This window comes from Lepisosteus oculatus, chromosome 6 (genome assembly GCF_040954835.1).
Source record: "Lepisosteus oculatus isolate fLepOcu1 chromosome 6, fLepOcu1.hap2, whole genome shotgun sequence".
NCBI classification, from domain to species: Eukaryota; Metazoa; Chordata; class Actinopteri; order Semionotiformes; family Lepisosteidae; genus Lepisosteus; species Lepisosteus oculatus.
Genome location: NC_090701.1, coordinates 20724940 through 20746890, shown reverse-complemented (window position 1 = coordinate 20746890; position 21951 = coordinate 20724940). Strand labels below are relative to the sequence as shown.

Sequence of the window (21951 nt, the reverse complement as noted above, 5' to 3'; positions counted from 1 at the left end):
CACTATGCTGAAGGCTCAACAATATCCTAAAGCATTATCTATTGCCAATACCTCAGGGCCCTTTTTGTCAGACCGTTCCCCTCGGCCAGTTTTGTATGAGGAGAAAAGTAATACGACATTTAAAATAATGGAAAGAGGCCGTTTGGTTATAGGTTAATATCACTTTTAGTTTTTAAGCTGGAGGGGGCTGAAGTGGCTCACTGGAATTCCATCAGCCACATTATCACTTAGACAGTTTCAGAACAATCATTTCATAATTAAGAGTCCTATAAGGAGGTGTCCTGTGGATGCCTGACTGGTCTCTCAGGCCCTAGGCTGAGTACTTGAGGCAGGCCCAAAGCCCTGGACTCTTGTCAGTGTTTTATACCAGCAGGGCTTATCAATTTACTTACAAACCGCTCCCTGAAGTATTAACCCAGGTTAATTATTCGTCAAATATGATTATGCGGGCCGTAATGCGAAAATCGGAAGCGCAGGATGGAATTTTTCACTCCATCGGTTTGCCGACTGTGGCATACCACTCCAGCTGCTGGCTGAGAATGCCAGATTGGAACAAGAAGGAGAGAGAGGCAGAGGAGGAAGAGGGAGGGGGAGCTGTAGTGGGAGCCAGAAAACGAGAGAGAGAGAGAGAAAAAGAGAGAGCGATAAATAACTAGGGAAGAGGGAATATGAGCCATGCCAATCGACATGGGGAAAATTTCACAGCTGCCGCTGGTGATAGATGAGAACCGGTGGCCCGGATTCTAATCAATACATGTTAATGCTACTCATTACAGCTTTTATACACACTTCTCAATTAGCCTTTCCTCCTACCGGTAACAAGGAATGTCATGCTTTCTGGACTGTGAAAGTGCTACAGCCTCGGCTTCACCTGCCTCCTCCGCTCTCTCCACTGTCGAGACAGAGGGACTGGAACCTCACTGAAGTAGGCAGTTGGAGAAAGAGAACATCTAGAGAACTGGAGCACTTTTGCGGACGGCATTGTTAGTGTTTACACCAGCAAGTAGACTGCTGCCATGCTGGCTTAATCAAAACAGAGAGAAATATAACAGGCTGATCTCTCTCTAATGGAACTCCATTGAAATCTTATCCATTTATGTGTATTGTATTTAATGTATTATATATTGTATTATTGTATTATATATGTATTTATTTGCATTAAAGCACAAATGTCCCCAGTTGGTATTCTGAGAAGGGACTATAAGCCATTTAAGGGAAGGAAAATGTTAGGACTCTATCTTCACTCTTCAAGATAGCCTATGCTTAAATTGCTTTTATTGCATTTGCAGCAAATAGGATTCCACCTGCTACATAACCCACTGTCCCCAGCGGGTGAGAGGTCTCTCTTTTGCTCCTTGAGATAGCTGACAGAAGCCATAAGCGACTCAAATACTAACACATCACATTGATAAATTACAGATCCTTACTAAAATTTCAAAAAATGAAGGCAACCATTATCCATGATTCTTAATCACCAGCAAATTAAAATTCTAAAAATAAAAAAAATCATTAAAATTATGGGAGATTCTTTGATTAAAAAAGGCCATGCACACTCATTTAGCTTCTTGAGAAATTGAACGGACTGATCAATTTCCTTGTGCTTTCGTAATATGAAATCACTCAGTTCCCCCTTTTGTCACAATGTGTTGGAGGTCGATGGTTCCTGATTTGATATTATAAATTTATGAGCTCTGATCATTTATTCATAGTTTTTTTTACTGTGATCATTTGTTTTAACCATTTTTTTGTTTTATTTTTTACATTAAGAATGCTGTGTCTGCAGGGAAAAAAAATAATTCTTCCATAATTTAAATTTCTCCTTTCCGTAATATTTTTTATGTGTTTACCACATCCATCTTCCAGCCATCCTGCTCAGACTAGTCTTAGCAAACAAGTAAGAAGGCAGAGCATGAGAACATTTTGTCTGGAAAAGCAGCAAATTACCCATGCAGACATGGTAGCTGTCAGCTTACATTGCATCTGGGCAATCTGGTACAATGTAGGCAAATTAAAAGCTCCCAATGGCTATGCATCTACTTTCATTCATTAGATACTAGGTAGTAACAAGAACCATTCCATAGACCAGACTCCCATGCAGCACTCTGGTCAAATTGGCCTATCCTCCAGGGCATTTGTCACTAATGCTGTTTTTATGCTCCCCTTTTCTTTTCAGCATATTTCCAAACGCTGAATACTTTCCATACAGATTGTTACATTTCCCTCCTATCTCTCAATGAAGGTTGTTTGGCAAAATCAATAAGCATCATAATAAACAATAAAAAAGAGTTCTCTGTTATGTTCAGTCACACATACACTCGCAAAGGGGGGAAAAGGCGTGTTATCATACAATGAAAGGCAGCAATATCTGGAGATCCTGTCGTTTTAAAGGTTTTTCCTCAGCAGCTTTGAAGCAATTTTTCCATTCCAGAGAAAGAATTAAAGAACCCAATCTTATTCCAGGTTCCTGAAATATGAAAAACATAATAACTTCCCTGGATAGTCCAGAATTTTTTCTCCTTGATTCTTTATTTTATTCTTTCAATCTTCAGTTTCAAAAGAGTGAATCAGCAAGAAGGACAAAAGGTTATGTATTAGTACTGGTCATTGCTCAAAGAGTGAGAGTTATAAATAATAAAGGAAGGAGAAGGACAGAGGGCACTAAAATATACCTCAGGACCACAGCAGACTAGTCAAAGTGGAGAATCTAATTTCAACTTAAAAAACACCAGTATACCATTGCTATGATTAGGTGGCTGGTTCTATTTTAATTCAGCACCTGCTCCATCAATAGAGTGTTTTGAAATACATCTTAGTTAAGTCTGTTTATTGTACATGCCTGAGACTAAAATACAAAAGCCATATTTATGTCACTACTATTCATATTCCCTTTAAACGGGTTTCAGAGGTTGCTAGCAGAAGTGAGCATTTTCCTTTTTTTCTCTCTCTATCCATCCTGCATTCCTCTTTTAATTTAGCCTCTTTACAAATTCCTTTGGTTTTACTGACAGAAATATTTTAAAAGGGGTCTTTTAAGGGACATAAACGTGATATAAAAATTGAAGGGAAGATAATAAAACTGGAAGTACATTACAAAACATTTTCCCACCACTACATTTATTTAATCAAACCAAAACTGAAAGAAAATGACATTCGTTTTAAAGAGGTGATTTATGCAAAAAAAATAAACTGGGCAACATTTATAATTTGCTTGTCCTCAAATCAAAACTGTGTAATATACAGGTAGTTCCATTTATTCTGGTTCATTGACTCTGTTAGAAAGAAATATAATAGGACTGCAACCAGTGAAATAGTGACCCAAGAAAGTCACAGGTTTACGCTTAATGGTCTTTTATCTCATTATTAAACACAGATATCATGTGTAATTCTAAACAATTAATTTCATTTCGTAATTAATTCATTTTCAAACATTTATTGTTTTGATGATTTCAGACATCAAAATAAATAATCAAAGACGGTTTGTATCCCGCGGCTGGCAGAGGACTCCTACTCCGTTGGGCCCCTGAGCAAGGCCCTTAACCCCAACTGCTCCAGGGGTGCCGTAGAAATGGCTGACCCTGCACTCTGACCCCAAGCTTCTCTCCCTGTCTGTGTGTCTCATGGAGAGCAAGTTGGGGTATGCGAAAAGACAAATTCCTAATACAAGAAATTGTACATGGCCAGTAAAGTGACCTTATCTTATATTCCTTAGACTTAGGTAGTAAAATCCCTCTAGGGTTTTGAATATAGGGTCTTTTAATTCTTAGTATGTTAAAATGTTTTGCTTATAAGGGTAATCAACTCAAATTAGATCTTTTGAAGATCAAAGACCAAAGAACACAAATACAAATCAACAAAAGAGGTGAGAAGCTCACATCCTCTGAATCACATGCTTCCTCTTTTCCTATGGCACTGTCTGAGAAGTTTCTCCACTGCAAAACTGAACCACTACTCAAATAAAACCACCACTACTCCTGTGAAATCACTACTACTCCAATAAATTCGCTACTACTTCAATTAAATCACTACTCCTACAATAAAATCCCCACTTCTCTGGTAACAATCTAACTACTCAGTAAAATCACTACTACTCCAGTAAATACACAACTACTCTATTGAAAATAACCATTTCAGACTTCAATATATTTAAATAGTCTTCGATATAATACTTTGGCCATCCCTAAGCATACAGTACAATTGCTTATATTTTCAATACACAAATAATAGGAAATTAATGCTGCAAACAGGTTATTTCTTATAATAGTTTCTTTCATATAAGTTTCTAACTACAAAAACAAAATCTCAGTGTTTTAAAATGCTATACTTTAAACTTATTTTTCTTATAATATTCCTCTAAGACAAACCCAAAGGGTCTTTTCAACTCAAAGAATTGCCAACTCCCTTAAACCAGCCAAAATGATGATATTTTTTTGGATAGGGCTATAAAATCCTTTTTACATAGGCCTACCACTGCAAACCTATTGCATTAAATTATTTCTATATTGCACTAATTAAAATGTACAAATTGTATCGGTGCTGTAGACCACCTTAGTAACAGTCTAGCTACAGTACGTCAATATATGTCTTTCATTTCTTTTCAGCTTGAAGAGTATCTTAAAAAATGTAGCTACAGGCAAACAGAAAGCTTCAGAGAATGTATTACGCATGCTTTGTGCAGAGTGCATTAAGTATTTTTAGATTTAAGTAGAATGCACAACTCTAATAATATGTACCACAGAGAAGAGGCTGGGAAATGACACTGCAGGCATGCTTTTTTCTGTGTATGAACTTTATTCAAAATTGTATTTTGCTCTACTTTATTACTTACCCTAACCAAGCTACATTAAAGCACTTCTATTTACATGACAGCTGAATGTGGTGCTCCCCATTTATAGCTAAGCTGATTACACAAACATAATGTCCTGAAAAACCAGCTGGAGTGCAGTCTGGAAAGAGAAAAAAAAAGCTGCGCTGAGGGAGAAACTGAGTGTCAGCCCCACCAAGTCTTTTTCTCTTCTACACCTTTCAAAACTCTTCTCAGAGTTTAACTCCCAGGGAAGACATCACAGGGCATTCGGTTCTAGATGGTTATAAAAATGGCTTGTTTGACAAACTTCAATTGCAGTCTTTCTCGCGCTTTCAAAAAGCTGAGACTAACAGTCGCCTTCATATACTTCAGCTCATCTATCCCTTTGTCATTTATAAGCTCCACAGTTTCACCTGCGTTTTTTTAAACTACCATTTCTCCTCTACCATGTTGTCATTTCTGCAAGGTTACCTCGGTGACTCTACCCATGAACTTCAACCTCTAACATTTGCAAAGGGACCTGGAGCAAAGCCTAGAGACAAGCTTGATGATGCGCTTACACTACAGTAAAAAAAAAATCACAATATCAATTCTGATCAGGCTGTTCTCAAGCTTACACAAATGAAAAACAACAATACTACTTCTTCATTAAAAAAGTGACTTACAGTATGACATTGGAGTCTTTCACAATTCATTAAAAGAAAAGCATTTTAAAAAAATGAAAACTTAATGCACTTTACCTTGAAAATATCAATGTGTAGCTCAGTCAAGTAATACTGTACGACATTTAAAGTGACCTATTACATGTATTTAGATGGACAATAAAACAATAAAATGTATTTTATATAATGCCTTTAGATACAATTGGGTATAAATCCGCAAAAAATGTTGTACCAACTTGCAAATTTTGTCTGGTATATTGAAAGCAAGGTACTGTATGAAGTTAATTAGCACAACGGAGATTCTCTAAACATCGTGATATAAAAATAAGAAAAGAAAAGGTTTTAAATCCCCATTCTCTGGCATGTTGCTTGGAAACACGTTGGCAATTACTGCCTACAAGCAATTTCAAATGACAAAACATCCCCATTTCTCACCTTAAAAAAACATAAAACAAATGTAAGCATCTTGACTCAAAATGAACAAAGCTACAGATGATATTACAAATAGTATCCACTCCCCCTCCCACCTCAGCCCAGAGCAGAGTTGCGATTTGAATGGCCTCTGATCAGACAAATCAATGAAAGTTTTTCCAGCTGCCTGTGACCTTTCTCAAATTATTCCTCCATTTTGGCTGAATCGGAATAAGTACAGGCTATTTCATGCAGACGCTAAGTGTGTGAAATAAGTGCCCTTGTCGTTTCTGCCAGACTCCCCTTGACAGAATGATGATAGAAGCATCACATCCTTGGGAGAGTAAATGCAAACTGACAAGAGATGAGCCTTTAGATGTTGAATATAATACCGAATTGTGCTTGAAGTGTCTTATTATCTTGTCTTTTGATGTTTGAAGGGGTGGTTCATTGGGGGGGAAAAGTAGAAACTGTACACATCCTTGCCATCTAAAAAAAAATTGTTTGGCCTTTAACAACTGCTTTTCCAACTAATGTCCATTTTTCCTTGACAATAAATATGGCAGGTCGGCAGGAAGTGACAAACAATTTACTTTACATGACAGGCTTTATGGCTTCTGATAGCTGGAGTGGAAGATTATTTTAAATACCCTAAAAAATGAGCATTTAAGAAGAAAAAAGAGCACACTTCATCAGCCCAAGAGAAGTCTTTTCTTAATGTTGAAGGAGGAGGCGCTGGTGTTGGGGGAGACGGTTCTTATTGTTCTGTTCTACTTGTCGACAGGTGCGCACAGCTGCCCTACCCTCTCCCTATGCATCCAAGCACACCGAGAGACAACATGTAAACTTCCCATCTGTGCTGAACCTTTTCTGGGGAGTGACAGAAAAAAAAAAGACTTTGACTTTGGAATGTGAAGGACACGTAGAAAAGATTGCCACTTTACTTCACAATCAAGGAATAAAAAACACATTCAAAGAGCCACAATAATGAAACACAATGTTCCAAAAGAGAAGGAATGTTTCATAGAAAAGGAAGGTTCCAAAGCTTTAGGTGTGAAACGAAAGGGAAAATATGTGAAAAGCAACAGTGAGGTCCAAGCAGGTACTGTAGATATTGTTATAACGTAGAATACAATACTGCTCGCATTCGGTGATGTTGTAGATTTAGAATTTATTTCACTATTAAGGTCATCACGGTCAGGTTGCAGCATTTTTATAAACTGCTTTTGAAGGTTCATCTACAGTATTTAGTTGTGTTGCTTACATGAGAGTTTGATCATGTGACTTCACTTTCTGTTGTCTGCAGTGCCCAGGTTTATTTTAACATTATGACCACAAATTTCAAATGCCTATTTTTTACAGAGAGTTTAGAGCTGGATATAAAGCAAGTGGGTAGAAGCACTTTTTATTACAAAATTAAATTAAACTTATTTAATATAAAAGTAAATATACAGTAGGTGTCCAGCTAGGTTTTACCAAACATTTTGGAACCTTGTCCTTATTCTGTCTCCTTTGGAAATCATCCTGTATATATTTTGTTTCAATTTATTAAGTTGTTGTAAAAGTCTACACCAAATAGACTGTATTGTTGTTATTGTGAATTATTAGCGATAGAAAATAGCCTTTGTCCCTGACACAATTGTTGTATAATTAAGAAAATTGAGAATAAGCACTGTAAAAGAAGTGAATGAAAAGAATTTAGAGAAAATTCTAACTAATGGTTGTTCTTTCAATAATGCCAAAGTCCTTAACTTTCCATACAACAGTCAAATTGAGTAACACTCATCACGATTGTTTTTATTCCTTTACAATTCAACTGCTTTTTAACACAGGGGAAAGAAAGAACCTTCTCATACACTTAAGATTTGCATTTATGAAAACTGAAGGGGTTTGTGACAATACTGAATTGGAACTAGTAAAAAATTCAACTGCAAAGACACTGAGAGATGTGCCAAAGTACTTTATCTGTGGGTTTAGTTTGTGCCATCTGGAATTACTGTCTGAAGATGCTGCTGTCTTTTTCCTTTAAAGGTGACTTTTTCTGAGACATCTGGGTCTGGCATGAAAGCTACATATTCTGTGTTTTTAACGTACGATGAAAGCCTGCAGTTCTGAAATAGACAGGCGTATCACGCAAACATGATCCTTTTTCTTCCACCCCTTGACTAAAGCTTTAAATGTCTTATTCTATAACTAACAAGTCATAGAAAGGGACAATTAATTACTATTATTTTCTTTTAAAATAGAAAAAAATGTCACTAACATCAAATTTCTTGATTACGAAAGCTTAAATTAAAATGTTGTGAATCAGTAAAGAGTGAAACATTTCAAACAAAGACTTGCCACGGACATTTTGTTTTCTAAAATTGTGTTTCATACAGTACATACAATACAAAATATTGTGGGTGACCGATTCTTTTAGATTTTATTATATGGTAACTTCTATTGTCTCTCTTTCTTGTTATACCTGTAAAGTACACTGTATTATTGCAACCCTAGCTTCTCACCTCACACAAGAGCAGATGTAATGATACCAATCCATTCTACAAACGTATGAAAATTAAAATCAAATCCATTCTCATGTCTATCTGCCCTTTGCTATTGAACCTGCAATTCCAGTTTTTGTAGCCCTAAAATGTGTGAGAAAATGAGATCCCTTTGTTGGGGGATCATGCTTGTATATTTTTGTCTGTTGAGATGCAATGTGTTGGCTTTCTCTATTGATTTTCATCTCATTCAATGATTTTTCTGTAAATGAAACAAGCTAAATTAATCTGTTCCCCCATTTTTGGACATTGGAGAGAGCAATTTCATTTGATGTGTGCGTGTTGGGGTGGATGAAAATATTAGGTTCTGACGCAGTTTTGTACATCTACAGTATATGGATTAAGTGAGCAATCTGAATCATCAAATTTGCTAAGCCACACTGAACAGGTGATAAAACTTCTGAAGTCTGCACCTGTTTTTTAAATGTTAAGTTTGTATTGTAGAAAAAAAAGTTAGTAATCAAGGGATAATAGTAAGAGTGGGATTAGACACTTCATTAAAAATATATTTTTATAAAAATATACTAACTTTACCATAATACACAGCTCTGAAAGCCTGCTTTTAACTAAAAACACCCCTGATGAATAAGTAAGTCACCTAAAGTAAAGCAAGGCCAGTTTTGATGTGATTTATAGATTATACTCGTCATTTCTTCAATGTAATTAACAATATTTCAGTTTTTGGATATACATTTAATTGAATGTTTTTTAATTCAGTCAATTGTTTTGGTTGTTTCTGAGCAAATTTTATTTTTTGGATTTACTGCTGCTTCTGTCACAGAAAAGTGTTTCTATACTGTTCCATAGTACAGTACAAAGGTTTTGCTGTCGCTGCTGTAGTTTTTACATTTTAAGGCATTTCTTTTTAAAAATAATATTTTAAACAGATTTGAAAAACTGACAGGTACTGGTCGCCTTTTATTTACAATACAAGTTTTGGAAATCTAGTTAAAGTAGCCCTTTACCTCATATTGCAAAGTTAAGTTAAAGTTCCTCAGTTCCTTTCAACAAATTTAATTTATTTGATTGACAAATGTTTAAAATGAACAGATGGCCACATTACTTTAGTGATATTTTGATTTTGACAGAATTGGTTCTTTAAACTGCCCCAAACTGAAAATTGCACATTAAAGATTCCTAAAGCCCAAATTGCAAGTTATAATAGCAATACATTTTCATGTACTTGCATTTTAAACATAAAAAAAATGTTTTTATAGCAATAATTAAACTTTTCAGTTATCATTCATCATATTAGTTAACAGTCAGGTGTTAATTAATGCATCTCCTTAATAACCTCTTCTAGATCAAAGAAGAGTAAACTGAGTAAACATTTAAACTGGTACAAAAGAGAGTAACTAATGGATAAATACTGTACCTGATGAATTAATCAGTTATTTAAGATTAATTAATCTTAATTAATTCTATTAAAACCTAAAAATGGTTACAGGAAAAATGATAAAGTTAATTTCCTTCTTCCTGAGAGCTGCTTTGAAAATCCCTTCTGTCACTCATGGTCTAAAAGACATTAGGAATATCTGATCAGTTGTGTAAGTGTAAATTGCCTTTTAAAATAAATTTTTAAAAATAATTCAAGTTCTGCAGTAAGTGTTAGTAACTAGGGCAATTATTTTATGACATTTAGACCTTCATTTTGTTATTATCTTCACCAGTTTGGAGTCTTGCTCATTAATATTTAAGACGGGAGCAATTTATTTAAAGATTTCTGGTGAACACCCAAAAATTCAAGACTTTAAAAATATGAAAATCAAGTACTGTATTTTAATATAGTGTTTTTATATATTTAAGTTAATAAATGTATGTTTTGTTTTAAACATTAACTCAAACAGTTCATTTCGACACATTTGTTCTAAGGATCTTTTGGTCACATTTTGTCACATTTATTTTGGTCTTGTGTTTTGTTGCCCTTTACTTTTTCACAAATGCAGAACTTCATCACAGTTCTTCCAAATTTATGAACAATCTCCTTGTTATGGACTTTTAATTTAACATGCAGAACCGATCACAGAGCATATCATATTTTCTGAACAGTATACATACAGTAATTCTCAAAGCATGTACTTTTTGAGGTATGGTCTTTAACATATGTAAGAGTCTGGAAACATTTCCATGAATCAAATTTTATGTTAAGGCTGATGTCACCCTTGAAGCCTTATGCACACTTACTATTTCATACTGTGATGGTAGTATGGCATAAGATTCTTACCCTATCCTATCTTACAGTACATACTGCTTAGCTCACATGAACACATTTTGTAATATAATGAATTCACAATTAAATAGATCTCTGTAAAGTAAGAAAAAGAGAATCTCTGTAGAAATAAAAAAAATAAAAACTACTGATTGAATAGCGGAAGTATTTTTTGGGACATTAGCAGTTTATGATAGTTTTTACATAAATTACATAAATTAAACATACTGTACTGTATGTAATCTGGGGAATGCCTAGCAACTGAAAAGAAGTAGTGTCAAATTCTCTGAATAAACAAGCATATAATTAATATTCTAGTTTAACAGGAACCAGGAACTGAACCTAAGCATAGATCAAATAAGTCTTACAGACACCCTGGGCCTAGCTCCAAGTGTAACAAAACAAAATACAACAAAACAGACAAAGCAGAGGCTCTAACACAACTACAAGATTACAAGTCTTACAGAAGCGTTTAAGTTTACTTGTACTTTGAAGAAGCACATACAGTAGCTGTGAAGCAATGCCTCACATCTGAGTCAGAATATGAAGACCGAGACCAGTGTAACTCATGCTACAACCTGCTCATCCTCTAAGATCTCTTCTGCTTGTCACACTAGCTAAACCGCTCAGGCACAAGACCTGCCGGCGACCAGTCAGATAATCCTCACACCCGACTGTGAGTAGTGTTGTGCTGCCTGCCACCATACTGCATGTCTATCATCAAACACAAATACTGCTCCTCCATAACTTTTAAAGCAGAACAAAGAAAACCATCCTTCCTTACCTACACCAGGTCTCGGCCTTAGATTGTGGGAAAAAGATTATTTTTTTTCTGGCTGCAAAATGTTCGTCACATTTGCCATCGGTAGACATATCTTACTAACCAAAACACTGGAAACAATTCCCACTTTGGAAAAAAAAACATCCCCATTATATGAATGCATTATTATTCTCAGGACCCCATTGCACTGTCTGCTTAGAACAGCACTGTGAAGTTCAGTCTACTAGCATGACAGCACACCATGCTGTGTTTTACAGGCTGTAGTTTATGGGCAACAGCATTGATGATTTGCAGTGGCTGTTTCTGAGTAGTGATTCACATCCATTCAACCTGCCTTGGTTGTAGAAGAACACATCCTCAATGGATGGAGCAGGAAAGGCAAAGAAACACTCCTGAACAAACAACAGTGGAAGAAGGAACATTACTATAAAATGTGGCATCGGCTGAAGACTATAGGCAAAGCCTGAAAAACTGCTATTTCCCGCTCTCTAAACACAAACCTGATTATGTTTAGGATGAAGATGTACAGTACCTTTTAGACTACAAACATTTTGAAACTGTTTTTAATTTCATGCAAGAACAGGTCTACTTTGTTCAGTTACCACAATCTGCTTTCAATACAACATGTAGCTACAGCAGATGTGATGCTAAAACTATGTACTGGTCATGGACAAATATTGTCTGTTTTCTGCATTATTTATAATGTAGCTTAATGTCTTCAATTGGCATCTGACCTAGATGGTGGCATAGTTTAGGAGTCCCACGCTTGGTGGCCATTTAAATTGCTATACCTGTACTGTATATACAGTAGATACAGTAGGTAGTATGGATACTGGGTAGAATAGTTGGGTATGAAGAGATAGATTCTATAAATGTTACTAATGAGATGAGGCAGACATAATATGTATCAGGGAGGATACTTGTTGGGGTTAGGAAGGGAGAAATCAAGATTGTTACTGAAGTTCTGAATTGTAGGGGGATGTGGTGGTGATGGAGTCAACAGGAAATGACATGAAAGGTCTTTGGAAATAAAGGAAGTCAGGGGAAGTAAAGAAGAGTTTAAGAAAATAGGAAAGCATACAGGAGGAGATGGCTGCAGGGTGGCAGAAGGAAACACAGATTCAAACACAAGGTTGTGTGGGAAAAGGAAGATTTGAATTAAATCACAGTAAAAAATGACATAAAAGTTCTTGAGAGGAGATCAAAGAAATCATTCAATCATTCAAAAGCTCTGAAAGCCTCATTGTAAGAAATGTTAATTATTATAGTGGGGTTTTCAGTTGAGTGTGTTTAAAATGTGGATTGTTAGGGGGTTAGAAACTTCATGCTAACAAACTCAGGAAGTTCTAAGAGTTAAACCAATTTAACTCCTGTATATATAATTAGTGAATTATTGGGCACAGAAGATCATTAGCTTTCTTTTTTTTGGAATAATTTCCTCTTCTTGACAGATTGTCAGAACTATACCTGCTCACTCTGGGAAACTAATACAGTCACTGACATCTTTGATTTCAGCAGCCAGAACACATTTCAAGCTGGTTGGTAAGTCTAATTAGGAAGTACAGCGGTCTGGGATAAAACTTTCTCTACCACTTTGCACAACAGATAACCCATTTTAAGTGACTCCATCCATCTGTTTTCTAACCGCTTTATCTACTGTAATACAGGGGCATAGAGGAGCCAAAGCCTATCCTGGAAAAAGCAAGATCCACAAGGCAGGATACACCCAGGACAATGATACTAGTCCATGGCAGGGGACACACAATCACAAACACACACACCGGGGCCACTTTAACCAGAAGCTAATGAAACTACTGTACTAGTATGTTCTAGGGTAGGATTTTTGGGAAGAAATTAGAGCCTCTGGAAGAAACTCACATGAACAACAGGACAACATACAGTACAATCGCCAATCAGATAGCATCTTAGAAATTGAATCCAGGATGCCAGGACTGTGTGGCAGCAATGCCACCACTGAATCACTGTGCCACCTTTAGGTAAATCCATTCCATTCCAGACATTCTTGATGAATTTTCTCATGACTCTCTCCATTACACGTGTACTATACTATATTCAGGGTCTACCTGGTACTATGTTAAATATATTTCAGGAGTGTCAGTGATGTGATTGGATGCGATGTTTATGACTTTTCCATTAATCTTTTGACGGCTCCCTTTCAATGATAATTCGAAGTTACTATCGATCTTCAGGCATGACGCCTTTTGTTTATGGCTCTAAATGCAAATAAAAAAATCCATTCTACAAGTCTGGATAGAGATAGAGATACTGTCAAACCACACTTTGTTTACAGAAATGACTCTTATGGGAAGAGGTAGATTACATTTTGCTAGCGGTATAAACCGTGGCAAAACTCTTGCTTTCAAAATTCATATGATTAGCCCACTTATGTCTCCCTTTCCTCTCTTCCTTGTGAGCTCCATTTTATTATGTCTAATTTTATCATCCATTTTAAAAATTTTGTAAAAAATTGAACTTTAAATTTACTGGGAGTGAATGCCATTGATGTTATCGCTTGTGGTCATTTGCTATTGTTGCTGCTGTAAAAGTTTCTTAAGTGTTTGAAAAAAAGAGTCTAGTAGATCTAATACCATCACTTCTCTAGCAGCACAAACACTTGTACAATTACTCTTGAAACAGACAGAGCAGACGAAATATAATAATTTGGCACATCAGGCCATGAGCAAAAAAAATGAAAAAAAAATCAGCATTATCTCAAGTACACAAACAGAAACAGACAAACAATGCTGGAGAACAATCACAAAGAGGGAGAAAGAGCTGGACATCTGAGATTCAAAGATAAAAAAGAGAAAAAAACAAACAAACTCAATGGTTATTAAAGAAAATTGTTACGCTAGTGTTATGAAACCGTTACTGTGAGCATTCTTTAGTGATTCTAGCCTTGGGATATTCTTAAAAATTTATTAACCTGACAGCAGGAAACTTTACACAGAATGCTCCCTGACAGCATGGCAGGCTGGAATCACTGGGTAACTCCCCTCTCTCTTTAGTATTCAAATCAGGAGAGAGAAGCTACTGTAAGTGGTGGCACAGACACAATGTACCTACAACTAGGCTTCACCTTTTTGTCACCTTCAAGTTTTACCACAGAAGCAGGCAGAGCCGCTAAATCATGGAAAGGGTCCCCCTTCCCCCTTTTCCCCCCGTTATTTTCTTCCTCACAGACTCCCCTTTGTTACTCTCATCTATTTTCTTCTCCTATATATGAAGTTTCTGATGTATTATTTATCTCAAAACACCAAGCAGCAGGGTTTTTAATCGAAGGCAGCTTCAGTTTTTGACAGTTTCAAATTATCTGTGTTTACTGGTTGCTGACAGGTAGGTACGCTTCGACATCATTAATCTACCGGCTAAAGTTGCTCAGCAGACACTGTGCCAGTTAATGAAATTACGAAAGTTACGGCTCAGCCACTGCTTCAGAATCCACATGTACAGGAAGTGCAGGAAATGGACCAGGGAATAATCAGACTTTCAGCTAGACCACGAATAGCTGAGGCTTCAGTTAACATACACAGTAGGCAACACTATCAATTTCTTTTAGAATGTACATCTTTCTATTTTTTACCAACGGGGAAAAGGCCAAATAAGTAAACAGACTCACTGACACAATACCTTCACAGCGGAAGCAGTGCCTTAGAGAGCAAATGTATGGTATCAATTCACTATAGTGATATACTGTAATTTAAAAAATATTATTGATATTATTTGTGATGACTTAGTTCATTAGTCAACATGAATGATATCAGTCAAAAGAATGGCACAAAAAGTTGAGGAACCTTGTAATTCTTTGTTTCACGTGGATTTTATGTATCTTCCAGCCGTGAATTACATAGAGTGCGCTGTAGCCTGTGTACTGGTCTTTCTTTTCTTGACTCTGATATAGTAGAGGTAATAACTAGCCTGAAGCCGTGAAATCAGAAAGCTTCTTTGTTTTGGAACTTCTTAATATGCATTACTGTGTTGCTGTTCCTTTTATTTTTTGCCTTGGCCATTGAAGAGGTGAAAACCACAGGCAACCCCACGACCGAGGGGTTTCCTTAGCCTGTGTGATACTCTGAAGGGCAAGAAGAGCAAAGTCACCACAGCACTGCAGAGAGGTGATTTTCTCTCTAGACGGCCATATGAAAGACTGCAAAAGAAGCTACAGCTACAGCGCGTCGGAAAGGAAGCAGCGAAGTCTCCCCTTTTTTATCAGAGCTGTGGCTTTACATTTCATTTCACAGTAATGTAACTTACTGAGTTTCCACACCAAAGGCAAAGTGCCCACACGCAGAAAAGCAACAACAAAATGAAAAAAAAAATGTCACGCAAACTCGTCTATTTTATTCATTACAGTATATATTAGGAATTTTGCCGACACACCTGCACCCTTATTTTAATTCATTACATTTCATCTAGCACAACCTAAACTCCCAGTGAGCTGCATCCTCTTGTTATATGGCAAGAACTCTATGTTTTTATTTTAGTGCTGAGCTCATGTTGTGAGAGGTTTGCCTGACAACACTGTGATTTTCACCAACACACAGGGGTCACTCCAATTAACGCAGCTAAGTAGCATTTTTACTGCACTGCTGTTAACAGTCACAAAAGGCCATAGAATGGGAAAGCGAAATATTCTGATCTGTGGCAAGCTTTCTGTTTAAAATGCACTTTTCCTCTGAGACAATGAGAAAAAGTAATAAACATTAATATAAAAAATATGAATATAACTTGTGTTGTATACATTGAATGCTGGATTATTATCATAATGTTATTGTTACCATGATAATATATGTTGTTTTGTTAATATTGATGATAATATAATTATAATTGAATGCATTACCATAAATAATTTGCACTCCAGACCAATGTAAAGTTCTTTTTTTAATGCTTGATAAACTCCTTTATTTCACTCATAGCGATTTAGAAAGAGCAACGAGCTCACGTTGCTCAAAGTGGTTGAAACCAAAGCTAAAACACTAAGCCTGTAAAAAATAAAACAAAACCTGACTATGTTTTTGCTAGTTTACTTTTAAAATAAATCACGTTTTCATTACACTTCTGAATATAAACCAAAAACAGCAAATGGGTAAACTTTCCATAATTTATTAAAATTTTATGAATTATAAAGTGATAATGAGGAATCTCATTTATGAAGTGTAGCACAGGACTGTACATGATTATTTTAAAAACAACTACAAATATCACTGCTTCTGCATGCTCCAATAACAAGTTGCTCGGGGGAGTAAGACCTGAGATTGGCGAGAACGTGAATTAAATGAAAGTAAAAAGTTTGATGAAAGTGATTCAATTTAAAATATCTAAATACTGATATTGAAATACAGACGTCAGAGAAAAAATGAAACATTACATTCTTAAAAGATGTCACAAGGACACATCTTAGTTTGGGTTGTTATGACAACATATTCCATTTCACACATTGTACAAAGTCAGCAATTGTATGGAAGCGTTGTTAGTCTGCCTTTGTTCTTTATTACAAGGATTAAAATTGTGCTCATAGTTTATTATATAGAATATTATATCATTCACAAAACCAAGCAAAGAGGCAGAATAGACAGTTTAATCTGAAAAACACAATCCTGCAGAACTGAAACTCATTCTGCTAATGGCAGTCCTGTACCCTAAGCAACTTAAGAACAGGGGGCCTATGACAACTATAAATCAAACAGCCCCACACGGCCGTAAAATCAACCTCCCATTCATGTCTGCTCTTGTTTGAACATGTGCTCTGCCTTGGTTTCTCAGTACATACACAACCTGGTGTTTTCTTTCCCCTATTACAGGGAGACCATATTAATTAATCAATTAAATTACGTGTCATTTTCAGACTTTTCATAGAAATAGAAAACATTTTTCAAAGATTTCTAATTCATAACGGTGGCTTACACTTTATGTCTAAACATCTTTGCCTGTAGTAGATGTGTTCTCATTAAAGGCAAACTCGGTTATCTTAAGTTTTATTTCTGGGTGTATACTGAGGGAAGTGTATTTTTACAAATAACAATTACTTTCTTTGATTATTTTTATTAAACACCAACCTTCAGACTGTACAAACCAGACCTGACAGAGATTTTATGTTTTTTAGTTTGCTGTAATTTCATTGGCGTTAGAGGCCAGGTAACCTGTCTTGTGTATATACAGTATTTGTCTCTTCCCACAAAAGGGAACCTGGTGAGTTTGCCCAATTAGGTCATGCTTGTTTCATTCCTCTTCAGGATTTCATTACATGTAGGCCATAGGACAAGCTGCAGCACACTTATGTCTCCATTTAGTTTATTCAAGAGAAAAATCACTTTTGGTGATAAAGTATCGAAATCAACTATAAAATGCCATAGCAACCACACTTCTGTTTTATTCTTCATATTGTTACTGCTTTTTACAGTACTTTCACCTGTGTTTCTTCTTTTATTATTGTATTCTATGTAGTTTTTATATATGTACAGCATATATACAATTTCCTCGTACTTTCACATAGAGAAAGTGGTTTGCACAGAAATGCAGTATGTTTTTTTAGATTTTGAAAGCACTAAATACAACTGAAATGTTTTAGAAAACATTTTGTGTAAATACTGTATCACCTTAGCTAAAAATGGAAAAGGAACCATACTGTGCAATATTACAATTTAACAGATATGCATGAAAGCAAGTAAGACTGTGATAATAGCTGATTTTATCACCAAAGTAGCAGAATACTTTTTGAAAGCCCATATTACTGGATATTTAATCTTATGTTTTAGAAGCTGTAATAGTTTTGTGATTAAGATAGGAAAAGCTGTTTTCTTGCAACAGTCAACTATAGTAACCAGCTTCATATCAATGAGGAACATACAATAGCTCCTTACAGGCTTTGCAAGAATTATGTACAACATAATAATACAAGCATAATGTATAAACTGAAACACACAAAAAACAAATTTAAAAGAAAGGAAATTTGAATGCACATCATAAAAAATGTTTTGTGTGCACTTAAACAACATTTTGGTTTATTAACTATCAAACACTTAAAAAAACAAAAAAATGGAATTGTGTCTGAAATAAAACATACCACGTCTCTTTGGTCTTGATATATAAAAACAGAAATAATTTTGTCTTCATTGAAATCCCCAAAGAAAAAAACAAATCTTAATAGCCAAGCAGGGAATATTAAATCTGATACATCATGAATAAAATGTAATTTATTAGTATATACTGCTTTCAAATAGTATCTGTATGGATAACTTTAGGAGTTTAACAATAGAAATATTATTAGTTATTTTTCATTTCATATACTGTTTAAGAAATCATTGTAAATTGTGGAAATAATAAACACTGTTCTTTACATTTTATTACTTACAATAACTTTACAAAACAAAGCAGTAATGTTTCTTGTTAATGTTACAACATTAAAGAAGGATGTAATTTGAAATTCAGAATAGAGGCAATATTTAATTATTTTAAAATACATACTGTATATATATATCCATACAAATATGTACTTTTCTATTACTTTAAATTGGATTTATCATGAAAAAGAAGACATTTTTTGTTAAAACTGTACAAATAATTAACTAAAAAAGTTAATAAAATGGTCACTCTACAAAACCCTATTTTAAATTAGCTGAACTACAGCACGCACACATTGTTTACTTGCTGGGCCTATTTTTCAATTTGTATAAATATGTGTCCTGATTTTTCTTTCTTGTGCACAAAATGAATTCTGTGTGCAAGCTGCCAGCAACAGAAAGCATTTTTCTTCCCTTTTTTAACTAAAACTAGATATAAGAAGGATAAACAACTCGAAAAGAATAACTCAGATGTTCAAAAATGTCAGATTCACTGATGAATGGCTGGGTGTATGTATCCCTTGCAACCAGCGTGCCCTAGTTTCTGACATGCTTTCGCAATGTGTTTCTCAGAGTAACAAAATACACTTCCCCACCTGCTCTGAACACTCCGTTCTAATTACGATTCCTGAGCAGCCCCCCCAAAACAAAATAAATTAATCTCACTGACAAAATAATAAAAGTAAAAATAATCCGGTTTACATAATGAAAGCTTCCATAAACCCTGTTTATTTTTGTACATTGATGAAGCAGCTTCAGGCAAAAAGAAGCGAAACAGGTTATTTTAAATTTTAAAAGCACAACCCCCTAATAAGACATTTTTAGGAATTCGAGGAAAAGTAGCATGAGTTAAGTTACCAGGACACCCAGCTTTTCTGGAGACCATGACATTGATAAATTGCCAACAGTCAGAAATATGCTGCTTGACAGCAGCTTGAAAGATAATTCACATTAATGACTGCAACTGAGTCAAAGGACTCGAAGGTAAAAGAAAAGCCCAAAATCGAGGGCTCAGATACAATATATACATCTTTTTTAAATTAAAAGTGACTTTCAAATTTTTTTGGGAATGCTCTAGCAACCAAATAAGGATGCCAATAAGAGCATTAAAATAGAGCAAGTTATTCATTTCATTCAGATAGCTGCGTCCTTCACACAATCTACTGCTTCCTCACAGTGGTGAAAGGAGGAACACGTGCCACAACTTTCTGGTGCAACATAAGCTGATCTTCTAGTTGTGATGTAGAAAGACACAAAAAAGAAAAGAAAGACCATCAAGACTCCTATTCACTCACACCAGTTCTGTCTAAGGAACAACTTTCTTTTGCCAAAACTTCAAACTTTGCCTGGAACTCCCACCTGACCACATCTCTGGACTGCTCCTCTGCACCCCAGTCCGATAAACGTTCAGTCAGAACATCTCAACAGACTTACCAAAGAGCTTGCCGGGAGTGTCCTCACTGTCATTTGATTCTGCAGGCACAAGCAGAGACTCATTCAGCTCGCTGTCTGAAGTGGCCGCTTTGTCCTCACCCCTCAGCTCTGCGCTCATTTCACTCCGGAGCGATAGCAAAGGCTTACTGAGCTGCCCAGTAATCATTGGATCCTAGAATGAGCAAGAGACCCAGGTAAAACGTGGTTAGCTTTGGTGTGTGCTTTCACTCTCTCTCCTTCTCCCCTCTCTCTCTTTCCCTTTTGCGCGCTCTCTCTCTCTCTCCTTCTCCCTTATCTGAGTCTGATGCTGCTCCTGCTGTTATTGCTGGCTGCAGTCAAGTGAAGAGCTATTACAGATCGCATGAGTTTTCCATTACTCCCCACCCTATTAAAGGTCCATACCACTGAAGAGGCTATAGCTACTTTAACGCACGCATATGTATGGAAACACGTACATTTCTAAAAATATACATATGCTTAAGTATGCATGAATATATTTCCTATAGCATATTTATGTACAGTATTGATAGATAACAGAAACATATTTACTGTGCACTTAAGACCAATTAAGCACTGTAATTATCTGTTTAATTTGTTAGTGTGATGTTTCCTGAATTCACGCCACTCTGAGAAGTAGCGAGAAGACAAAGTAATGTGTATTGATATGAAACACACTGAATGGTGCTTTTAATTCCAATGATTGGCTCACATTGATATCAGTACAACACAGTTTAAAATAATGCTGCACAAACACAAAGTACATTGGGCTCCACACCACATACTGGGACTCATTCAGACAGCCCTGCTTTCCAATAACACATCAGTTTGAACTTATATTGGTACTTGTACATCTAGCCAAAAACAAAAAACTGCTAAAATAAAAATTTGTTGCAGCAGCAGTATTTTTTTAGTGCTCTGACAGCACACCAGTCTTTTCATGCTATACCTGTATATCCAGGACTCAGTGTGGCACTTCAATTAAACCAACAGAAACAGCCTTCCAACATTCAAGAGCAAAGGACTATGAATTTCAGATTGTACTTACTGAAAACATTATTCCACACTGTGATCGTGGGCTCCTACTACAATAACAATAAAGTTACTTTCCTCAACAGTGAAGACGATTCCAAGTTCAAAAACAAAATCAGCAGCAGAGCCCTGTCCATGCAAATTTGGAAGTCTCAGCTTTCTTTTTCCGACAGTCCTCAGACTTAAGTGTCTAACTTCGGCTAAAGAGCACGGCAATAAACGACACTAATGGGGAGAGAGACAAAACTCTGCAAGGGCATGGTCGGCTATTTATTGCCACGTTTATGCCTAAATGGATCTGGGCTGGGAACAGGTGACCAGCGCGTGCATTCGGCCAGGAGCGGAGCTGCCTTTCCGCTGTCCACTCATCCTCACATTGGTCGATGTTCTGACGCCTGTGGGGGCTTTTTAATGTATTCATCTCTGAAATCAGGGATTTGATATGACACATGATAATCTATGAAAATGTTAATCAATAAAAATAGTTTAAGCTGTCATCAAATGCGCCACAGTGGTCAATACTCATATCGCTGCAAACAATGTCACTGTCATCGGGGCTTAATTTGCACAGCACTTAAATATTGGACTCTGTGCATCAATGCACTCCGCTCTGAGATAGGTAAACACATTTTCTCTCTATTTAAGCCTGCCGCACTCTACATGCATTTAGCTGAGCCAAATCCTCCCCTTTGAATAGTTTGATAGGACCACTGG

The 21951-nt window shown here is 36.1% G+C and overlaps 1 protein-coding gene across 2 annotated transcripts in view; it reads right to left on the bottom strand.

Annotated features, from left to right (window-relative positions):
* The window catches only part of pou6f2 (POU class 6 homeobox 2), a 155959-nt gene extending 135444 nt beyond the window's left edge, over positions 1-20515 (bottom strand). For both annotated transcript variants that reach the window (XM_006634318.3, XM_006634319.3), the window contains exon 1: positions 20209-20515. In XM_006634318.3, coding sequence (XP_006634381.3) covers positions 20209-20374 — 166 coding nt within the window. In that variant the 5' untranslated portion in view covers positions 20375-20515. The remainder of the gene's footprint in view (positions 1-20208) is intronic.
* Between the last annotated feature and the right edge of the window lie 1436 nt (positions 20516-21951).